Genomic DNA, 19,723 nt, shown 5'->3' on the forward strand with positions numbered 1-19,723 from the left:
AAAACACCCATGCAATAAATTATAGCTATTGTTATGATTATTAAAATATCAAATATCCCAGAGAATGACAGGTAGAAGTATAAGTACATATAGCAGTTTCTGGTCACTGTAACACTCTAAGATTTAAAAAAGGAATCCATCTATTATACTATTTTAACAAATAAAGAAGCTCCAGTAGCCCATGTGGCTCTCTTTCTTCTCTTATATTTACTCTGTTAATTATCTGAGTTTAACACTTACATCACCTTGTTTTGAATTACTTGCTACTGTGTTTGCTGTGCTCCCATTTTCCCAATAAGATTACAGCTTACTCATTCAAAGCATAGACTTTCTGGGTTTTTAGGTAAGTTCTGCCATTTACTAGCTATGTGAACTTAGGCAACTTACTTAATATAGCCAAGACTCATTTATTTTCATCTAAGAATTGAAACTAATAATCCTAAATTTAAATACATTTTGTAAATACATTTTGTAAATACTAAGTGAGATGAATGTATATAAAGTACTCAACAGGATGTCTGGCATCAATGAATAGTAGATATTATCAAGTCGAGATCAACTGTGCTATGTACTCCTTTGGAATATCAAATACATATGCCTTCCCTAGATCACAGATTAGTCAATTAAATATTGTAACATGGTTCTAAATCAAGGGCAATATCAACACCAAGGGCTACTATAAACATGTGGCAGTCTTATTGCATTGTCACAATATCTGGGATGTTAAGGATGATAAAGGAAAAATCTCTCCCATCCAAAGCAACAATAGCATCTGCTAGGGTTTAAATATAATCATATATCTCTAATTGTTAATCACAGTTTCTTTATTAGATTAGAATTTACTATTTTCAGAATCACATTTCAGAGCTACACATAATTTTCTTTTTTTTTTTTTTTTGAGACAGGGTTTCATTCTATCACCCAGGGTGGAGTATCCTGGCACAATTTCAGCTTACTGCACCCTCGATCTCCCAGGCTCAGGTGATCCTTCCACATCAGCCTCCTGAGTAGCTGACATACATGCATGCCACCATGCCCAGCTAATTTTTGTTTCTTTTGTAGAGACAGGAATTGCCATGTTGCCCAGGTTTGTCTTCAACTCCTGGGCTCATGCAATCCACCTATGTCGGCCTTCCAAAGTGCTAGGATTACAGGCATGAGCCACTGTACCTGGCCCACATGTAATAATTGTTCTAGTGACATATTTATTTAGATGGAAAACTGTAAGAGTCAAGCCTGAAATGACAATTAAATTTAAAGTACATTTTTTCCTTTGAATGACAGAAAGTAATGTCCAAAATTAATAAGCAGCTTTAATATATTTTAGACTCACCCTTTTGGATGTTAATGTCACAGTTTGAGTCATTATTTTATAGAACATTTACATATCTGGTCATTTAATTCCAGATTTTAAAATATTTAATACTTTCATTCATTCAACAATTACTTGTTGGGTATTTATAAGCAGATTCTATGTTAGACACACAGAATACGGCAGTGAAAATGGAAAGTACTATCCCTGCTCTAACCAAGCATATAGCCAAATTGGGGATGTAGACATTAAACAAAACTTGGGTGAGAAGACTATTTCTATGGGAACATGCAGTTGAGGACTGAAAATAGTGTAGAAGTCAGGAAAAGTACTCCAAGAAAGTGCTATTTAAACTGCTATTTAAGTAAATGAAATGATGTTTGGGCCATAATGGAAAAGAACAGGGAAAGGGCCTGAGCTATTGAAGCAGACTGGAGACCTGGAGCACAGAATTCAGGAATTCCAGGGGCAAGAGAAGGAAAAGGGAGCAAAGAGGGAATGAATAATGGATGTTAGAAATTTTTTATCTTAAATGTAAAGGAGTATTTTTGAATGGTTGTAAACTGAGGAGTAACATGTTCAGAATTTTTTTTGTTTGTTTACACCAAAACAAAACAACAAGAGAACAACTCATCAACTGTTTGCCTAGTTCGTAATTTCAGCAAAATGTTTCAGGGGAGAGCGTTGGAGCTCCTGGTTAAAGTCAGTCTTTTAATTATTTGTAGATTTTAATTACCCATATTCTTCCCAACCTACTTAATCATGGCTAACTGAAAATTGGCTGTAACTCAAGATTCTCCATGAAGAAACTTAATAAAGTAAAGTATGTAACAGAAGAATTCCTGATTTCTATTGAAAACTAAAGAACATACTAGTAAAAGGCATTCTGATTTCTGATGGGAAATGGAGAGGCCCTGGTAAATATCAGTCATCCAGAGCAGCTATTTTGTTAATCCCATAAACTAGTTGCAGATGTTGACTCAAACAGCGAGGCTTTGCATCTGTAATTTTAAAATTGTCTCATATTTCTAAAACCTGACTCCACATGCACCGGAAATCAGTGACATGATTTATGAACTCCAGGAAGAGGAGACGCACAAGAAATGCCAGAAGTGATAGGAGATAATATTTGGAGCAGTGGTCAGGCTATGTGCACAGGATGAGTGAAGGATGACATGGTTCCTTCCTCCAGGACATGGATCCTGCAACCAGGCATTTGAAAATGAAATCCCGCAAGTAGATGTACCAAACAAGAGGAAGTCATTTATAGATAGTTGAGTTCTCAAAAACAAATCCTCCTTTTCCCTTTTCCTCCTCCACTTTTTATAGCAGGTCAACAGGAAGACCAGAGTTGCTGGAAAAGAAAAAGATGTTTGAAGAGAAAAAATATATATGTTAAAAATTCCATGCCTTTGTTAAGAAAATTGGTTTTAGTAGACTAGGAAAGGAAACAATAAAATGACTTGCTATTAAACTGAGGTTTTTGTTATAATTGCACTTCCTTATGAAAGACTAAAGCCAACTGAGACTCAAATTAAAACTTAGAAAAGGGGCTGGAGATGGTAAAACTCCATAAAGAATTCATATTCTATTGCAAACAAATAATAATCATAGGCATTAGAAATTGTTTAAATTATGACTATATTTAGTATTGATATTTTTATTTCTCAAGCCTATTTTATTTTTGTTCAGCATTTCCAAAGTAATTCTCCATCTAGACAATATAAATAATAGTGCAGCTAATAATCTGTCCACAGAGGCCATCCATCACAAGCTAAGTGTGTATGTAACCTTACCGAGAATCAGGACAAAAACTTTAGCCAATTATTTGGTAAGGCAAGAGTACACTGCAAAGCTTCAAGGAACTGAGGTTCAATTATGAAACCAGGACACTCATTTCCTGGATCGGGAACACTCATCCCATGTAATTTAGCCTAATGGAATTCCCTGAGGTGGGGAATGAATTGGTTGCTGAGTCAAAGAAATTTCACAGTAACTTTGGGAGTAAGACATTTCATTCCCTATTTATGAATGTTCTACATGTTTACATTTTTTCCAAGAAATTATCTCTTAAGTTTTACATACTTTCTGCACTTATATAATTATAAAATATATACTGCTAGGGAAATAAAACACTTTGCTTTTTCCAGAAATATTCAGATAAATCTGAGACCTGCATTAACTCTTTCACGCTCCTAGGACTACTCCAATTAAATCAAAATCTTGCTGTACCATCAAATTACTCCCAAGGGAGAGTAAAAATGATTCCACAGAAGCTATAAGAGACTTGGTCATTGCAAATGTCTGAGGGAAAAAAGAAAAGGAAAGACTTAACTAAGGGGTGAGGGATTTATAGTAAATGGAATTTTGAACTGACATGCAGAGCTACTATGTGGTAAATCTGAGACCCTAAGATTAGAAGACATACACTTACCTGAAGAGGAAAAAAATAAGATTGTTTTCAAATAGGATTATCATATTACAAAACAAAAGTTTAAAATTTATGATAAAATGTCCTGACATGCCCTGGAATTTAGGTACCTTGACACTGAGACTTAAGATACAGCAAAGTCCTGAGTGAGAATGGAGCCCAGAAGGTTAACCACAAGGTACCCCCCACCTGATTGCTGAGATCAACATAAGCTTTCTTTTTTATGAAAACATAATGCAGGATTCCTTGAAATACCTTAAGAATGTAAAGATGTCTCTGTATTTTGAGGAATATTCTGACTCAAGAAAAATTCTGTAATGTTATTGCACTGAATGTGAAAAGATTCATGCTCTGGGGACAGAAAATGTGATTTTCCTTGGTCATGGTGAATTTGGGACATACTTATTTTCAGAGGATTTGATTTCAGTATGAGAAGCAATGAAGAAAGATAACAAAAGAGCACTATTGGAAATATATACAAGAATGTCTCATCTATTTATCCTGATTTTCACTGTGATAATGAACCAGTGACATCCTTCCAAAAGAACCTTCTGGTATGCAATATGGACATCATCACTAACAAAAGATCTCATGACACCTTTATAGTCAATGAGGTTTTATAATTTGTCCTTTGCTAAACTCTTAAATGGCTAAATTGAAAGATCTGGAGTTCTCACAGGATAAGAAGAGAAGAGATTGACATCCTTGCACAGGAGTCAGCCTATGAACTGATGGTGATTCTCCCAGCTGGCCAACAACTGAGAGCCCTTTTACTTTTTTTTCACATTCCACTTAGTAACTATACTGAGTTTAACCACCTTCTTAAGACATCCATATAACTCCTACTCCCCTCACTCCCAACAGATGAACCAGCCTCTTGTTTTATGTAGCAAATTGAGATGAGCAGGAAGAAAGTATGTGATTTTTTTTCTCCCCAATTTTGGTGACATTTCTCTTTCAATGGGAATTTTAATAGCAGTGCATATTCCTTCTTTTTTTTTTTATAAAGAATAATGTTATCTTAAACTGAATAATAAGAAAATTAGCTCAATGGCAAACAATTACACCCAATAACCAAACTCCTGACCTCAAGAGGTCTGCCTGCCTTGGCCTCCCAAAGTGCTGGGATTATAGGCCCAAATTTATTTCTTTATCACACTAAATATATTTTTAAACCAAAATCCAACATTAAAACTGATGGTAAAAGACTAAAAACATTCCCACTAAAGTAAAAAGCAGCTTAGAAAATCCAGTACTATTTTATAGTTGTGAAAGGAATAATATATAAAAATAGAAATAAAAGATGCAACTACACAGTTAAGATAAAATTTATAGTTGAATTTTTAAAATTACTAGAGAATCCAGTAAACTCCAGTGATACAAAATATATGCTTAAAAATCAATGGTTTTCATGTATCAATAAATAATTAGAAGATATAATTGAAAAACCCTACTTAAAATTACAGCTTATTTTCAGCTTTATATTTTATCAAGAAATGTAAATTTACCTAAATTAAGGGGGGAAACAGAGTTATAAAAACAGAACAAACAACTATTTGATTGGATAGGAAAACAGGAAGTAAAAAACTGAGACTTCATCCCATATGAATTTATAAGCTTTACATACAACCAATAGAACTCTACTTGGAATATAACAAAATTTTAATCCTCAACTGAAAGAATAAGTTACCTAGAAAAGTAAAATTCATTTTTGAAAAAAGAAGGGTAAATAAAAGGGAAAACCTAGCAGTTATTAAAACAGACTGCTGCAATAATTAAAAAGTGTGTCACTGTACAAAAGTCAACAGATGGAGGGACAAGATAAATAAGTTAGATACGGACTCTAGCTTAAGAGTTCACCCTTCACCAGGTCTGAGGTCAGAATTCTGCCACTTATCCATTGTATGACCTAGGGTAAACTATTTAACTTTTCTAAGCTTCAGTCCCATCATTTATAAAACAGGAAAAACACTGGACCCTAATTCACATGGTTGCTGTAGAACTGCATGAGTGGATGTAAGGAAAACATTCAAGGCAATACCTAGCCATAAAGTAAACTTTTAAGGAATGTGAACCGCTATGATTGTTATGCTACTATTGTTGACATTATCATACAATCAAGGAAGTATTGCAAATCAATGGTGATGGTATGGACTATTCATATGATTATATTTATATATTAGCCCCTTTGGAATAATAATAATAACCAGTAGTAACTGAGTTGTTACAACATACAAACACAGTACTTGATATAAACTAATGTATTTAATCTTCACAACAACTCTAAGATGCAATAATCATATTCCTTTTGCAAATGAGGAAACAGAGATATTAAGGAACTTGCCCATGGCTGGCAAGAGACAGAACTAGACATGGCAGATTCTATGCTCTTAGCCTCTATACTCTGCTCCCTAAGTGAGTGCCTCACCTTGTACCGTGTGCCATGACAAATCTCAGACGAGTTACAGGGACAAATGTCAATAACGGATTCATAAAAATGCTATAAACACAAGGATGAATATCTACCTGCTCTTAAGGTAGGTACCACCTTTCTAAATGTAAATACAGTAGAAGACATGAGAGAACAAAGAACAATAAAGATTACTACAAAACGTTTTTAAAACTTTACCTCAAGAACCCTATAAATAAATTAAATTCTACATAAGAACATTTATTAAAAACTGTTAATAAGTATGACAAAAGGTCAATATAATTATTATATCAAAATTCTGTTATAAATCACTAAAAGTTAAAAATATCAAAGAGATTATAAACACAAGCATTAATGGCTCATTCAAAAGAGAAGATACTAGTGGCCAATAATCATGAAAAATATTTCTCCACACTGGTAAGTTAGAGACATAAGAACTGTGGTTTAAGAGGATAGAATTATATGATCAGCAAACAAAAAAAAAATACTTTTAATATGGCTAAGTGCAAAAATCCACAAAAATATTGGAAGAAAATATAAGATACAAAATAAATCCCATAAAATGTTTAAAATTGTCTAAACCAAAATTATAATCTTTTGTTTCATAGCGTGAACAAACTGAAAATCAAGAGATAGATAAGTAGAAAATATTTGTACTATATATAAAATACAAAAAAAAATTAATACATGGACTATTTTTTAAAATCCTAAAAATCAATAAGCAAATAATACAATGGTTTCCTAAAATGGGCAAAGGACACATCGGACATTTAATAGGAGAAGGGACACCAAAGTCCGTTAAGTCGGTATGAGGCTTCTTGGTAACTTTCAGTAAGTAAAATGTGAATCAAAACAACAATATATTATTCTTTCTATTAGATTATCAGAAATTATATAAAATATAATTATCCAGTACTGGGGTTTGAGGTAATTACATATATTGCTGTTGGGTCTATGAACTGGTTCAGCTGTTTTGGAAAAACTGGAAACAGCACAAATGCCTATCCTTAGGGAAATGTGAATTAAGTACGGCACATCTATACTGTAGAGTACTATAATATTGTGCCACAAAGAAGTTTTGTCATCTTCTGTCTGTGAATTTACATGGAAAGGTCCCTAAGACATATCATTAAGTGAATAAAGTGATTTCAACTTCAAATTTTACTCATCAGCTACCATACACCTGCTTTTAGATGTTGTTAGGGATACATTAATAAACAAGAGACAAAAATTGGAGTTTACAATTTTAGCATAAACCTGTACAATATTGGTCTATTTTTATTTTTCTAAATCACAGTGTCTTTGTGTATGGGTGTATATACATGTACTTGTGTGTATATATATATATATGTGTATATATACTCCAAAATGATAACATTGGTTGTAGCAATGGAGGTGAGTAGGATTGGGTGGGGGTCAAGAGTATATTTACTTTATCTGCATTATTTAACTTTTTCACAATTAAAAATGTGATCATATATTTATTAATTTGAAAATTATAGATTCAAAATTATGTTACTTTGGATACAAGTAACAAATGGATACTTTGTTGGCTCCATGGATACTTTGTGCTAAATAAGCTATACAGTGGTTAACAAAATAATATCTTAGGTGAGAAACACTAACATTTTTAAATGTTACCAAAATTCCAAGGAATTGTAATAACACAGGCATTTTCTTACTTGGAATCAAACACACCACACTTGTGAAAAAGAGAGTATCAAAGAGGATAAAAGAGACAGGGAGTACCAAAAAGAGAGAGAGAGAGAGAGAGAGACAAAGGGAGGAAAAGAAGGAAGATGGAGGGAGAGAGAGGAGCTATGGGGCAGCTGGAGGGAGGCAGCAGGAGAGATGCCTTTGTTTCACCAGTTGTTTTTCCTCAGACGAAACAAGCCCTTCCCTCTACTGCTCCAAAGAAAAACACATGGCAGAAACCCAGATTCTGCCTATTAAATAGGGTTTTTCAAAGTAATTTTGAGTACATAAGATAATCTCTTCACTGGTTTTTATGCTTTAAACCCTCCATTAAGATGCAACTTGGCTGTAAAAATATGGAAAGTACATCTGCTTATTTTCTGGGGAAAAAAGCACAAGTGGCATAGATTAAATACTATTCCAAATAAAAATCTACATTTCAAAGATGCAGAAGAAATTAACAGGCTGTATATTTGACCAAGTGTGGTTTTCATAAACTCTAATCTCTATTTTATTATAATAAAATAATGATTGTTATATTTTATAAGCTATTGACTAGCCCCTTTGGAGATATTTTTATAGAATTAAAAAATAAAATGGAAAAAAATTCAAATAGCCATTGTGGTTTTTTCGTTAATCAGATTAATTTATATAAACCCATGTTCACTCTTTTCAGATCTAACAGCTTTATTACAAGAATAATTTTAAGTGGCCAGGCACAGCAGCTCACACCTGTAATCCCAGCACTTTAAGAGGCCAAGATGAGAGGATCACCTGAGGTCAAGAGTTCAAGGCTTGCCTAGCCAACATGGTAAAACCCTGTCTCTACTAAAAATACAAAAATTAGCCAGGTATGTATTTCAGCTGCTCAGGAGGCTGAGGCAGGAGAACTGCTTGAACCTGGAAGGCAGAGGTTGCAGTGAGCTGAGATCATGCCACTGCACTCCAGCCTGGTCAACAGAGCAAAACTCTGTCTCAAAAAGAAGAAAAAAAATTAAGTAATAAAATAAGCAAATGAATTTAAATGAGACTATGAATAATTAAGGCTACAAAATGAGGTTCTTGATGAAATTTATAAACTATTAGAACTGTGGCTAAACACGGTGATTAAGATTTGAACCCTGGTGCTATCATTTATGATCTGCGTGACTGCACACATTACTTGGCCTCTCCATGCCTCAGTTCCCCTATCTGTAAAACTGACATAATAGGGGCACCTACCTCATAGAGTTGTTGAGAGGAATTAATGAACTAATGTGTGTAAAACACCCAACACCATACCTAACTACCTAACTAGCATTATCTCATTTAATACAAAAACCTTATAAAACAGTTGCTATTATTATCAGTTTATTACAGATTAGAAACCTGAGGTACAGTAAGGTTTAATTAATTTGCTCGTGATGACACAGTGACTCCACTGTGTCAGCTCTGAAGAACCACTGCATTATGTTGCTTTTCAGCTTAGCAGAGAGTTAACAGAATTATTTTTAAAACAAAAGAGAGAGAAGCGGAAATTCATGAATTGGAAAAATCCTTAAATTTAATTAATAAGTGAACCATAGGGTTTTAATGATGAAGTATTAACCATCTTATACTCCTTTAAAAAGATAACATATGGCCGGGCGCGGTGGCTCACGCCTGTAATCCCAGCACTTTGGGAGGCCAAGGCGGGCGGATCACGAGGTCAAGAGATCGAAACCATCCAGGCCAACATAGTGAAACCTCGTCTCTACTAAAAAAAAAAATACAAAAATTAGCTGGGCTTGGTGGCGCGTGCCTGCAGTGTCAGCTAGTCAGGAGGCTGAAGCAGGAGGATTGCTTGCACCTGGGAGGCGGAGGTTGCAGTGAGCCGAGATTGCGCCACTGCACTCCAGCCTGGCGCCTGGTGACAGAGAGACTCTGTCTCAAAAAAAAAAAAAAAAAAAAAGATAACATACACAAAAATCCTATTATCCAAATTAGATTGTTCTGAAGATAAACAATGCTCAGCAAGTACCTGCCTTCATCTGTGATGCATCTCCTCCAGCATTTATCCTCTCTTCTTCCAACAACAGCTCTCTCAGGGGGAGAAGCAGCCCATGTGTTCTGGTGAGGTGCCTCCCCTGTCCCATATGATGTGGCCTAAGTTAATCAGTATACCTCATTCTCTGGCCACAGTGGATACATCAGAAATGAGTACATGATCCATACCTGTCCAATCAGACTGAACCTCAGGAGGTTTTCTGAAAATCCTGGGGAAAAGACTCATTTCTGCTGGATTCAAACTAGGAAGAACATCCCCTGGAGACTGACGACAGTCATCTTGCAATCCTTTGGGGCAAGAACAGAACCACAGCAAAAGGGCAGAACAAAAATATGGAAAGAAAAACACTAGTTGTGGATTAAATAGTGCTTGATTCTATCCCTGAAGTGTTCATTCATGTAAACTAACAAATTCCCTTTTTTCCAGGGTCATTTGAGTTTTCTGAAATTTACATCTGGAAAAAAACCCAACCAATAGAGATATCAGTACTGGGAAGTCAGGTAAGAGTGGGGGTTAAGAGTGACAGACCCTAAAAGGTGGAATTAGCTGAGTGGAGAAAGGCAAGAAGGTTGGAAGGATCTCTCTGTTTTAGGTTAGGATTTTGGCAATCCTTGTTATTCATTTGTTAAGGAATTAATTAAACTCTCACCTTTTTAACATTGGACTCAAACCATGTTCTTACAGAGGTTAAAGAACTAGGGGACTGGGTAGAAAAATGTCAGGATAGTGAGGTATCTTTACAACTTTCTGAAACCTGTGAGAGATCCTATGAAAAAGAGTCTAGTGTCTACTAAAACTGGTTTTCAGAAAGTAGGGAGAGAAGAAACGCTGTTGGGAAGGAATTGTCTTTTTCTGTTTGCAGCCTATAATACAAAAGGTTGATAATTCAGTGATCTGGAGACCTTTGGGTTTGAGAAAGCAAAATTTCATATTCCAATCTAAAGTTAGAATAATAGTGGGCACATGGTTGGCGAACAAAACTGAAAATAAGCTTGGGACTAAGAGGTACCATAATATCCAGGTTCATGCGAGCATCTGCTCTACTTCCTGCTTAAAGAAAAAGTCTTTCCCATTATACAATTGCAGTTGGATACATTCTTGGGCCAAGGAACATGTCAGCAATGCCTTCCTGCTAGACTCTTGATGGCAACGAAATGAATTATTAGTCATGCAAATGCCACATCAGTTCTCCTGGACCCTAACATATTCCAACCAAGGAAATTTCATCCCCATTGGTATTCAGCTACTCACACCTTCTGAAGACAATGTTCCACAAATATCTTTAGCTATCATTTGTTGTGCCCCTCCCTCCAGTGTTTGTTTTCTCTTACTCCAATAACACCTCTGACTTTCAGGTACCATTCTCTTTACTCTTAAACCTTCAAATACCACATGCAACTCACTGACCTTAACCTCCTACCTCATCACTTCTTTTCCTTAATCCTAGCACACACTTTTTCTGATTTTTGTAAAACCTCCAATACCCTGGCTTGTCCATTTCCTTTCAAGAGGCAGTCAACATCATGGTTTTTATTTGTTTGTTTGTTTGGTCTTTTCTTTTTCCTGGGCACAAGCTCAGAGTTTATTTTCCTCCCTTGCAGCTAGGTGAGCCCAAACAACTAAGTTGTGTTCAACAAAATGGAAATGATGTGTGTCACTTATGGGCTGGTTCTTAAAAACCTCCCTTGCCCAGGCTTCTGTCTTTCCCATCTGCTGGAAGAATGAAATTTGCAGGTTCTATGCAGGAGAAGGTGGAGAAGGGAGATTTTGGAATCTCTGGAATTCCAGAACCCAGTCTGTTACTAACCGTGTGAAGCAACGTATCTCCTTGCATCTTGATGACCTTCATTGAATTGTTACAGCAGGGTGAATTAAGTTTGTATTATGCCAATCTACTGAAATCCTGAGGTTGTTTGTTACTTGGTTAAACTATCCCGATTAATACATCAATTAAAGCTACTCATAGATTACACAGTCCTTTACCTCAACCTGTCTCTCTTAAAAACTCTAACTCATCTTCTCTCTTGACCTTCCATGCTGCCTCCCTAGAAAACCTCCAGCTCAGAATATCAATTCATTTGTCTGTGTTCTCAGCTTTATGCCTCCCTCCAACTGTAGATCAGAAGAGCAATTTACAAAGTCAAGAGAACTTGTGCTATCACTGGACCCTCAGATAGTCCCTAACATGCACAGGACCTTCCATAGTCCAACTCTCTGACAACTTCCTCCAAGTTTCTTGAGCTCTTAGAAACATCGAACTATTGACCATTCCCTCCTTGACACATTCTCTCCTTTTAGCTTTTGTTTGACCAGTCTCCAAGTTTTCCTGCCTCTCTCATCACTTCTTAGTTGCCTTTTCAGTTCCCCATTCAGTTCCAGTTCTTCTTTCTCCATTATGCTTTAAGTTCTATATTCCTTTCCATGTTCTCATCCTTTGGAGGCGGTCTCATCTACTCCCATGGCTTCAGCTACCATGTATTTATTGACAACAGTGAAACATATCTCCAGTGTACATGAGTCCTGAACCTCAAACCCCAATGATATTTCCAATAAGCACAAACATTCAAAATGAAATCAGCATCTTCTTCTCTCATCTCCCCTGACACCTGCTTCGCCTTCTTCTCTTGCACTACCTTTGTCAGTGCATCTCCTTAGCCATAAGCCTAGAAGGTGACTTAACTCCCTGAGAACTCTTTATAACCTTCCAATCCTACTCTCTGAATATATTTTGAATCTGTCCCTTCTGCCAAATACTACCTGCAACCAATGCTTTTTTCACCTGAATAACTTCAAAAACATCCTCACCAATTCCTGTATCTCTAGTTTCACTCGTTCAACTATTCCATTACAGACTTTTCTAATGTAAAAATCAGTTGAGTTCCCTTTCCTATTAGAAATCCTTCCATGGCTCTCCAATACTTTTGGAAGAAAGAGTTCTCTGTCTCTTCTGGACTTAGATACTTTTATCCAGCTTCTCACTGGACATTTTTATTTTGAACGCCTACCGTGACTTATACTCAGAAAGCTACCTTTTTTTACTCTGGATCCCAAACTGACTTCACTATGCTCCTTTCTCCATGAAGAGGGGCACCATCTTACTTGTGCCTAAATCATAAATCTTGATGGCACTGAAGACAACCTCCAGTTCTCTCTCCAACATCCAGTTTATCACAGATATTTTGGATTCTTCCTACTTAATAGTTCTTGAATTAATCAGCTTTTCCTCAAATTCAGTACAAACACCCAAACTTGGATCACCACAATTTTTCATCCACATCAGCCTTCTAACTAATCTTTTTCCAGTCTTGTCTTGCCTTTGAAGCCTTTGTTAATGTGATTATCAAATGTTAATATAATTGTGCTTAAAACCTCACTATGATTCTATACTGCTTTAAGCAACTTAAAAATAGCTTTAATGAAGCTTATGTCCTACATAAGACAAAAAATAGTAAATAATTGTTTCAAATAATAAAATGTAATTGATAGTGAAAGACACTGGGAAGGGAAGGTAACTTAAAATCTGGTGATCCAGGCTGGCCTCTTTCAGAAGTGATGTTTTAGTAAGACCTGAAGGGTCATAAGTAGCTAGCCTTGGAAAAGGAAGTGGACATCAGTTTGCTTACTTACCCTCATCCCTGCTGGGCTGTGGGCTTCCTGAGCATAAGGCCTGTGATTGATGCATCATCATACTTCTCTAAACACCCTCCACAGATTTTGGCACACATAGGTTTTGAATACATGAGTCAAAGGATGAATGAACATTAAATTTAAAATTTTGAGCAGTTCAGCTTTAGGTAAATTATGTGTTCACATTTTTTTGGTACATTTGCTGACATCAACTTGTGAAATTATTAAAATTTCACAGGCAGACATAAACAAATAGGATTTAGACTTTAAAGAAGAGTTTGCCTTTCTTAAATCCTTCTAAAATATTTCAGAACAGATGCTGCACAACAATATCCTACAACCAGGAGCCCTAAGAGGATAGCAGCATGGATGAATCACTTTCTAAGATGCTGCAGGGTGTTTCAGCCCACCAACCATAAAAGCCAGCACCAGTCAGAAGGCTGGGCTCCAAGACTCCCCAGGTTTGAGCCTGTTAATAGGCAAAACTGTTTTCATATAAACCCCAATCAACAGCACACGCTCTTTATGAACAGATTCATAAAGAAAAAATTTCAAGTCATTATGGCTTATTTCTGCTAAGCAGGAAGAACTACAAAGGATCCTTTAACATGTATTGTATCTTGTATATATTATTGGATTTGATTCTGAAAATAACATATTCTGGTTCATAATCCCTTGCTTGCAAATTGAAAGGTTTTTTTTTTTTTTAAAAAAAAGCAAATTTGGCAGCAAAACCTGATCTAATGTGAAAGGATTTATCTTTTATTCAAAAGTTTACTTGGTGTGACTATTCCTTTGTTTCACTGCAAAAATAGAATATGTTTCATTATAGAGTGTTGTCTCTAACTTCACAAAAATGTAGGGTAATATATGATATAGTCAATGTATTGCTTTTCTAAAGTCCAAAATATTCTGACCTTCACGGCATGTTTGGCCCCAGAAGTTTTGGATAAGGAATCTATATTCCATTATAACACTCACCCAATTCTATTATCTTGAGATGTAATACTTCCACGTGTGGACTTTGAAGTATCCAGCAAAAGTAAAGTCATGGAAACCAATTAGCATGATTTGAGCATTTGGAAGTAATATAACTGAAAGCTGTTCCAAGTTTCCTCTGATTTAAAGTATGCATTTATGCTATTGCACTACTGCTTTTTCTATATGTATATACTTCTATGAGCTAAGAGATGCTTCTGACTAGGAGAAAACTTTTATAGGTAAATCCTTTACATCATATCTAACCATAATCTGGGCATTGCAGACATCAGAATAACTGCCACAGCTTCTAATTTTCCCAGGTGTTTTATTGTTCTCACTTTATAACTTTTATAATTTTCTTGTACTAAAACTTTTTCTCCCAAGAATTTGAAGAAACAGCACCTAACTTCTGGGAGTAACATTTCTATTCTTTACAGGGCACATATCTGGTAATGGGCTGCAAACCTCATTATATATATCATTTCTGAATCCCACAATGACCCCGAGAGATATTTTCTATTCCTCCCATCACACAGCTGAGCAAACTCAGGCACAATTTGTCCCAGGCCACATGACTCCTAAGTGACAGAACAGAATTTGAACCTAGAACTGTCTAGGTCCAAAACCTGTGTCTTCCCAAAATATCATGGAGCAAATAATTGACCCATGCTCCAATCTCATTCTCAACCTGTGCATAGTTGGAAGACTAAGCCTGCTTTATCCATGGTAGAAATTAGAGTTTAATTTTTTTTTTCTAAATGCCTATGACTAGTCATTTGACAATGTTTCTACACTTCCATAAAAGAAGACACAATATCTGGTTTTCAAAGATTTAACTCTATAGCCATATAAAATGACCATCAATATAACTTTGCTTTTCTGTTTTATTATTTTTTAAACAAATGCAAATAATTGGAATTGGGTAGGCTTATTGACAAACACAGCAAAATCAGATATTCAATATTTACCCACCTTTCAGAAGTATCATCTACATTTATTGGAAATATTATCATACAAGGGGAAGAGAAATGCTTACACTTCATAACAACATAGCAAAAAAGGACAGAGATGAAGATCATTAATGATTTTAATTATTTTAAGGCCCATTAAAATTAGAGAAACATCAAAGCACCCACAGTGTTAAGGGTTTATTATTATAGCATTTTAGAATTTACTAGTTCATACCTTTCAATCACAGCAAGTTATTAGCAGTGAAGGGATGAACCCTCTTAAGAGGATTTTTATTTCAATGATAGGGTGTTATGGACAAGACAACCTAAGTTTAAAAAAAATTAGTAGCAAGCGCTAGTCGAGTTAATCAGTTAAAGACAAACTGTGCCCTTGGGAAGCTAAATGAAAAAGCAACAGTAAAGCTTACAGAACTTAGCTCGTACAATTTGCCTTGAAGGCGGAAGATTGGTTCCCTGAAATAGCAAAGAATTATATGCTTTAGTTCAGAAAAAAAGTTTTTAAAATAAAGTCTGTTATTACCTCTTCTCCTTTCAAAACAATGGGGAAAAAATCTAGAGCAGAGGTTTCAATTTGTTCAATAATTGTACCTCTGAACGTTTTTTAAAAACTGTAAAACCATCATTGTTTTGACTTGAAAAGAAATAACAATGCAAATATTCATTATCACATAAACATAAAAGAAACAGCAAACTGTTGAGTTAATACAATCTCTGCAGAGCGCTATTAGTCAGAGACAGCTGGTCAGCCCAAAAACACAAAAACTCGAAAGATCAGATCTTCTTAGGAATTAACACGTTCATTAACCAACAGGAATTTAGTGTGGCAGAGATTAAATCCACCAACTGCCTTCTTCTTGAGCTGTCCCTTCACTGATACCAAGCTGTGCAAATGTGTGAACTAGTCAGCAGCCCCAGAAAGCTCATGCAACTACTCACCACATTTTAACCTTCAACTGACTCACAAATTCAATGTTAAATTAAACTTAGGGGTAATATAAGCAAGCAAAATAGGACACGAGGAGTCAAATTTGAAATGCAGAGCAAGTAGCAGAAAGGTTATTTAAAATAAATCATTATGGTTAACTGCAGAAAATAGCCCAAAAAAATGCAATTCGCTCCAAAATTTTATAAAAGCAAAAACAAAATAAAATGAAAAGCTGCATTTCAAGCAAAATTTGCACATGATTAATTTGCATTAAAAAAATAGTCAATCAAGCGATTTAGTTCAAATTCTTTGGGGCATGCATACACTGATTCTCTTATGCAATTCCTACCTGATTTCCAATTGTGGTTTTCTTGTGAACCTGACTGCTCCTCTGCTGAGCACTAAGAAAAGCAAAGGAAAGCAGCACTGAAGAGACACATACGATTTTTTCCTGAACAAGTAACAAATACTAAAATATAAACAGGCTTAAAAGAAATCAATGGAGGCAGACCTAATACTGAAATTCCAGGTGAGTTTAATTCTGTAAGTAAAACCAACTCAGTGGGACTCCTAATAGCACATAACTCCTAGTAGCACATAAACCAAAAATATAATAACACCACTGAAAGAAGAGCAGCATTGTACCATTAATAACATATGAGTTGACATATTTTCAATGTCCCACAGGTAGACAAAAAAGTTGTAAAGGAAATTAACTTAATGCTTATTGAGTATATACCATGTTCTAAGTGCTTTATAGATATTAATCATTTTTATTCTCACAGCAACCCCATGAAATAGTTATGATTATTCTTGTTTCATAGACGAGGAGAGAAGCTAAGCGACTTTCTGAAAGTCACTCAGCTAATAAGTGATAGTACCAAGTAGTATGGCTCCACATCACAAAGTCTTTGTGATATCCAGTCTCATTGCTTTGAATTCCAATATATTCTGACAACTCCTTTAATGCATCCCTGGTTTGGATCTGCCATGTAGCTCCAAACATGTATAAGTCCCAACTCTGGACTCATTCATGTTTTTAACAACTTAACATCAGCACTTGGGTATCTAATGGGCATATCATTCTTAATATGTCAAAACTGAACTCCTGAAATCACCCCTAAAATTTGCTCCATCCACAGTCTTCCTTCTTCCTCTTAATTACTGGCAATTCTTTTTTTTTTTCTTTTGAAACTTAATTTTCAGTTCTAGACATGGTGGCTCAGTTCATGAATCTTGTCTTTTTTTTTTTTTNTCACCGCAACCTCCGCCTCCTGGGTTCAGGCAATTCTGCCTCAGCCTCCTGAGTAGCTGGGATTACAGGCACGCGCCACCATGCCCAGCTAATTTTTTGTAGTTTTAGTAGAGACGGAGTTTCACCATGTTGACCAGGATGGTCTTGATCTCTTGACCTCGTGATCCACCCACCTCGGCCTCCCAAAGTGCTGGGATTACAGGCGTGAGCCACCGTGCCCGGCCAATTACTGGCAATTCTATACCATAAGTCCAAGTGCTTAGGCCAAAATCTTTAACTCCTCTTTCTCTCACAACCCATATCTGACCATCAGAAAATGCTGTTGACTGCTTTCTTATATGTAACACATATAACATTTAACCATCTTTTCATCACTTCTATTGGTCCCACCTTAGTCCAAGACACTGTCATCCCTCAACTGGATCACTGTAATCATTTATTCTCTGGCCTCTGCTTCCACGCTTGTCTCCCTGATGTCGATTCTTAACAGACACCAGAGTGATACTTTTAGAAGGACTGTGTCACTCTTCTGCTCAAAACCCTCTACTACATCAACAACACTATTCCACTTAATGGTAAAATCCAAAGTCCATACAAGGGTCTACAAGGCCCTACTCAAGCAACCCCCACCCCTGCCTCTTTGACTCATCTCCTCCTACCCTTCACCTCATTCCCTGAAGAGTTCCAGTCATACTGGCGCCTGCTCTTTTTCAAACCCACCCACCACATTCCCACTTAGAGTGTTTTAGCAAGCTAGCTGCCTAGGATATGCGTCCCCCTTTTATCTGCATGGTTCCCAACATCTCCTTCAAGTCTTGCCTATTCTGACCACCCTATTTATAGCTGCATCCCTCCCTTCCTCCAGGACTGTCATCCACATTATCCTGTTTGATTTTTCTATCTGGCATTTCTCACCAGGGTGTATTTATTTTTTGTGTTTGTCTGCCTCTTTCCATTAGACTATAAGCTCCTCATGAGCAGGTATTTGTGTCTGTTTTGTTCACTGCTATATCCCCAGGGCCTACAAAGGACGTGGCACATGATTGGCTTCACGAAATATCTGTTGGATGAAAAGCCCAATGAGGTTGATGCCATTGTAACCCCCATTTTGGACATACATACAGTGGGTTAAAAGCCAGACAGGACTCCAACAACTTAACAGAGCCCACACATTTCATCACCAGGTTACTCTATCCCTCAAAAGGAGAAAGGCTTTCTTTTGATAGATCCATGAATAAACATCTATCAATATAAGAAATACAACTCATTTTGGTTATTCTGGGAAGATCAGCAATACTCAGTATTCTTACAGGCTATTTAATAGTTTGTGGAAACTGTTTTGGAGATGAATGAAATAGTCTAAAATAGAGAAAAGGAAGACTAAAGACCTCAGTTAACTGTTTAAAGTGATGGTATGTTATGTTGCAGTAACAAGTTAGAAATCAATACCACACTTGGAAGGCTAGTCAAAACAACAGCTTTTAATAAACTCCTCAGATACATTTAAGCTGCTTTCCTTCACTCAAACTCATGAAAAAACACTACATTCCACTGAGGGTGGGCAGGGGGTGAGTGGTGAAAGGCCACACTGTATTTGGTTGCTAAAAATATTTTGTGTATATTTTTGGTTTTCAATTTTAAATTTGCTAATTTCAACTTCTTCCTTTCTTTTAATTTTTCTAGCTTTCTGTTACATGGTTAATCCTCTTATTTTACCATGAAATTATTTCCTCTTTAACTATTTCTCTGAACAATCTAAATCTACATTATTCAGGTCTGGTAGGTGAGGCTGTGAAAGAGGTAACCAGGATCCAATGTGCCCACACCGCCCTCTGGCTGCCCTCATGCCCTGGCACACAGAGCATCTTCAGTATCACTCTCCTAAGTGCTTCGGATCTCCTCCTTACTTTCTTTTCCACATTAAATGTCACCTTTCCAGTGTCCTCCAAGCTCCCCAGTCTTCCAGGAATAAATGGAAAAACTATTATAATGAGATCATGACATCTTCATAGGTCATGGTTATCTCTTCCAAGCACCATAATTGTGTTTAAGGAGAAATGTTTTTACTA

At 36.1% G+C, this 19,723-nt stretch overlaps 1 protein-coding gene across 8 annotated transcripts in view; it reads right to left on the reverse strand.

Moving 5' to 3' along the window:
- The window catches only part of DNM3 (dynamin 3), a 552,761-nt gene that overhangs the window by 294,757 nt on the left and 238,281 nt on the right, over positions 1 to 19,723 (reverse strand). For 5 of the 8 annotated variants that reach the window (XM_017529997.2, XM_037739080.1, XM_017529995.2 and 2 more), the window contains exons 13-14: positions 16,749 to 16,800; positions 15,898 to 15,927 (exon numbers count right to left, since the gene is read on the reverse strand). In XM_017529997.2, the coding sequence (XP_017385486.1) occupies positions 15,898 to 15,927; positions 16,749 to 16,800 (82 nt within the window). The remainder of the gene's footprint in view (positions 1 to 15,897; positions 15,928 to 16,748; positions 16,801 to 19,723) is intronic. The other 3 variants (XM_017529999.1, XM_017529996.1, XM_037739081.1) reach the window with 1 other exon arrangement.

Source organism: Cebus imitator, unplaced genomic scaffold (genome assembly GCF_001604975.1).
Source record: "Cebus imitator isolate Cc_AM_T3 unplaced genomic scaffold, Cebus_imitator-1.0 Scaffold62, whole genome shotgun sequence".
Classification (NCBI taxonomy): Eukaryota; Metazoa; Chordata; class Mammalia; order Primates; family Cebidae; genus Cebus; species Cebus imitator.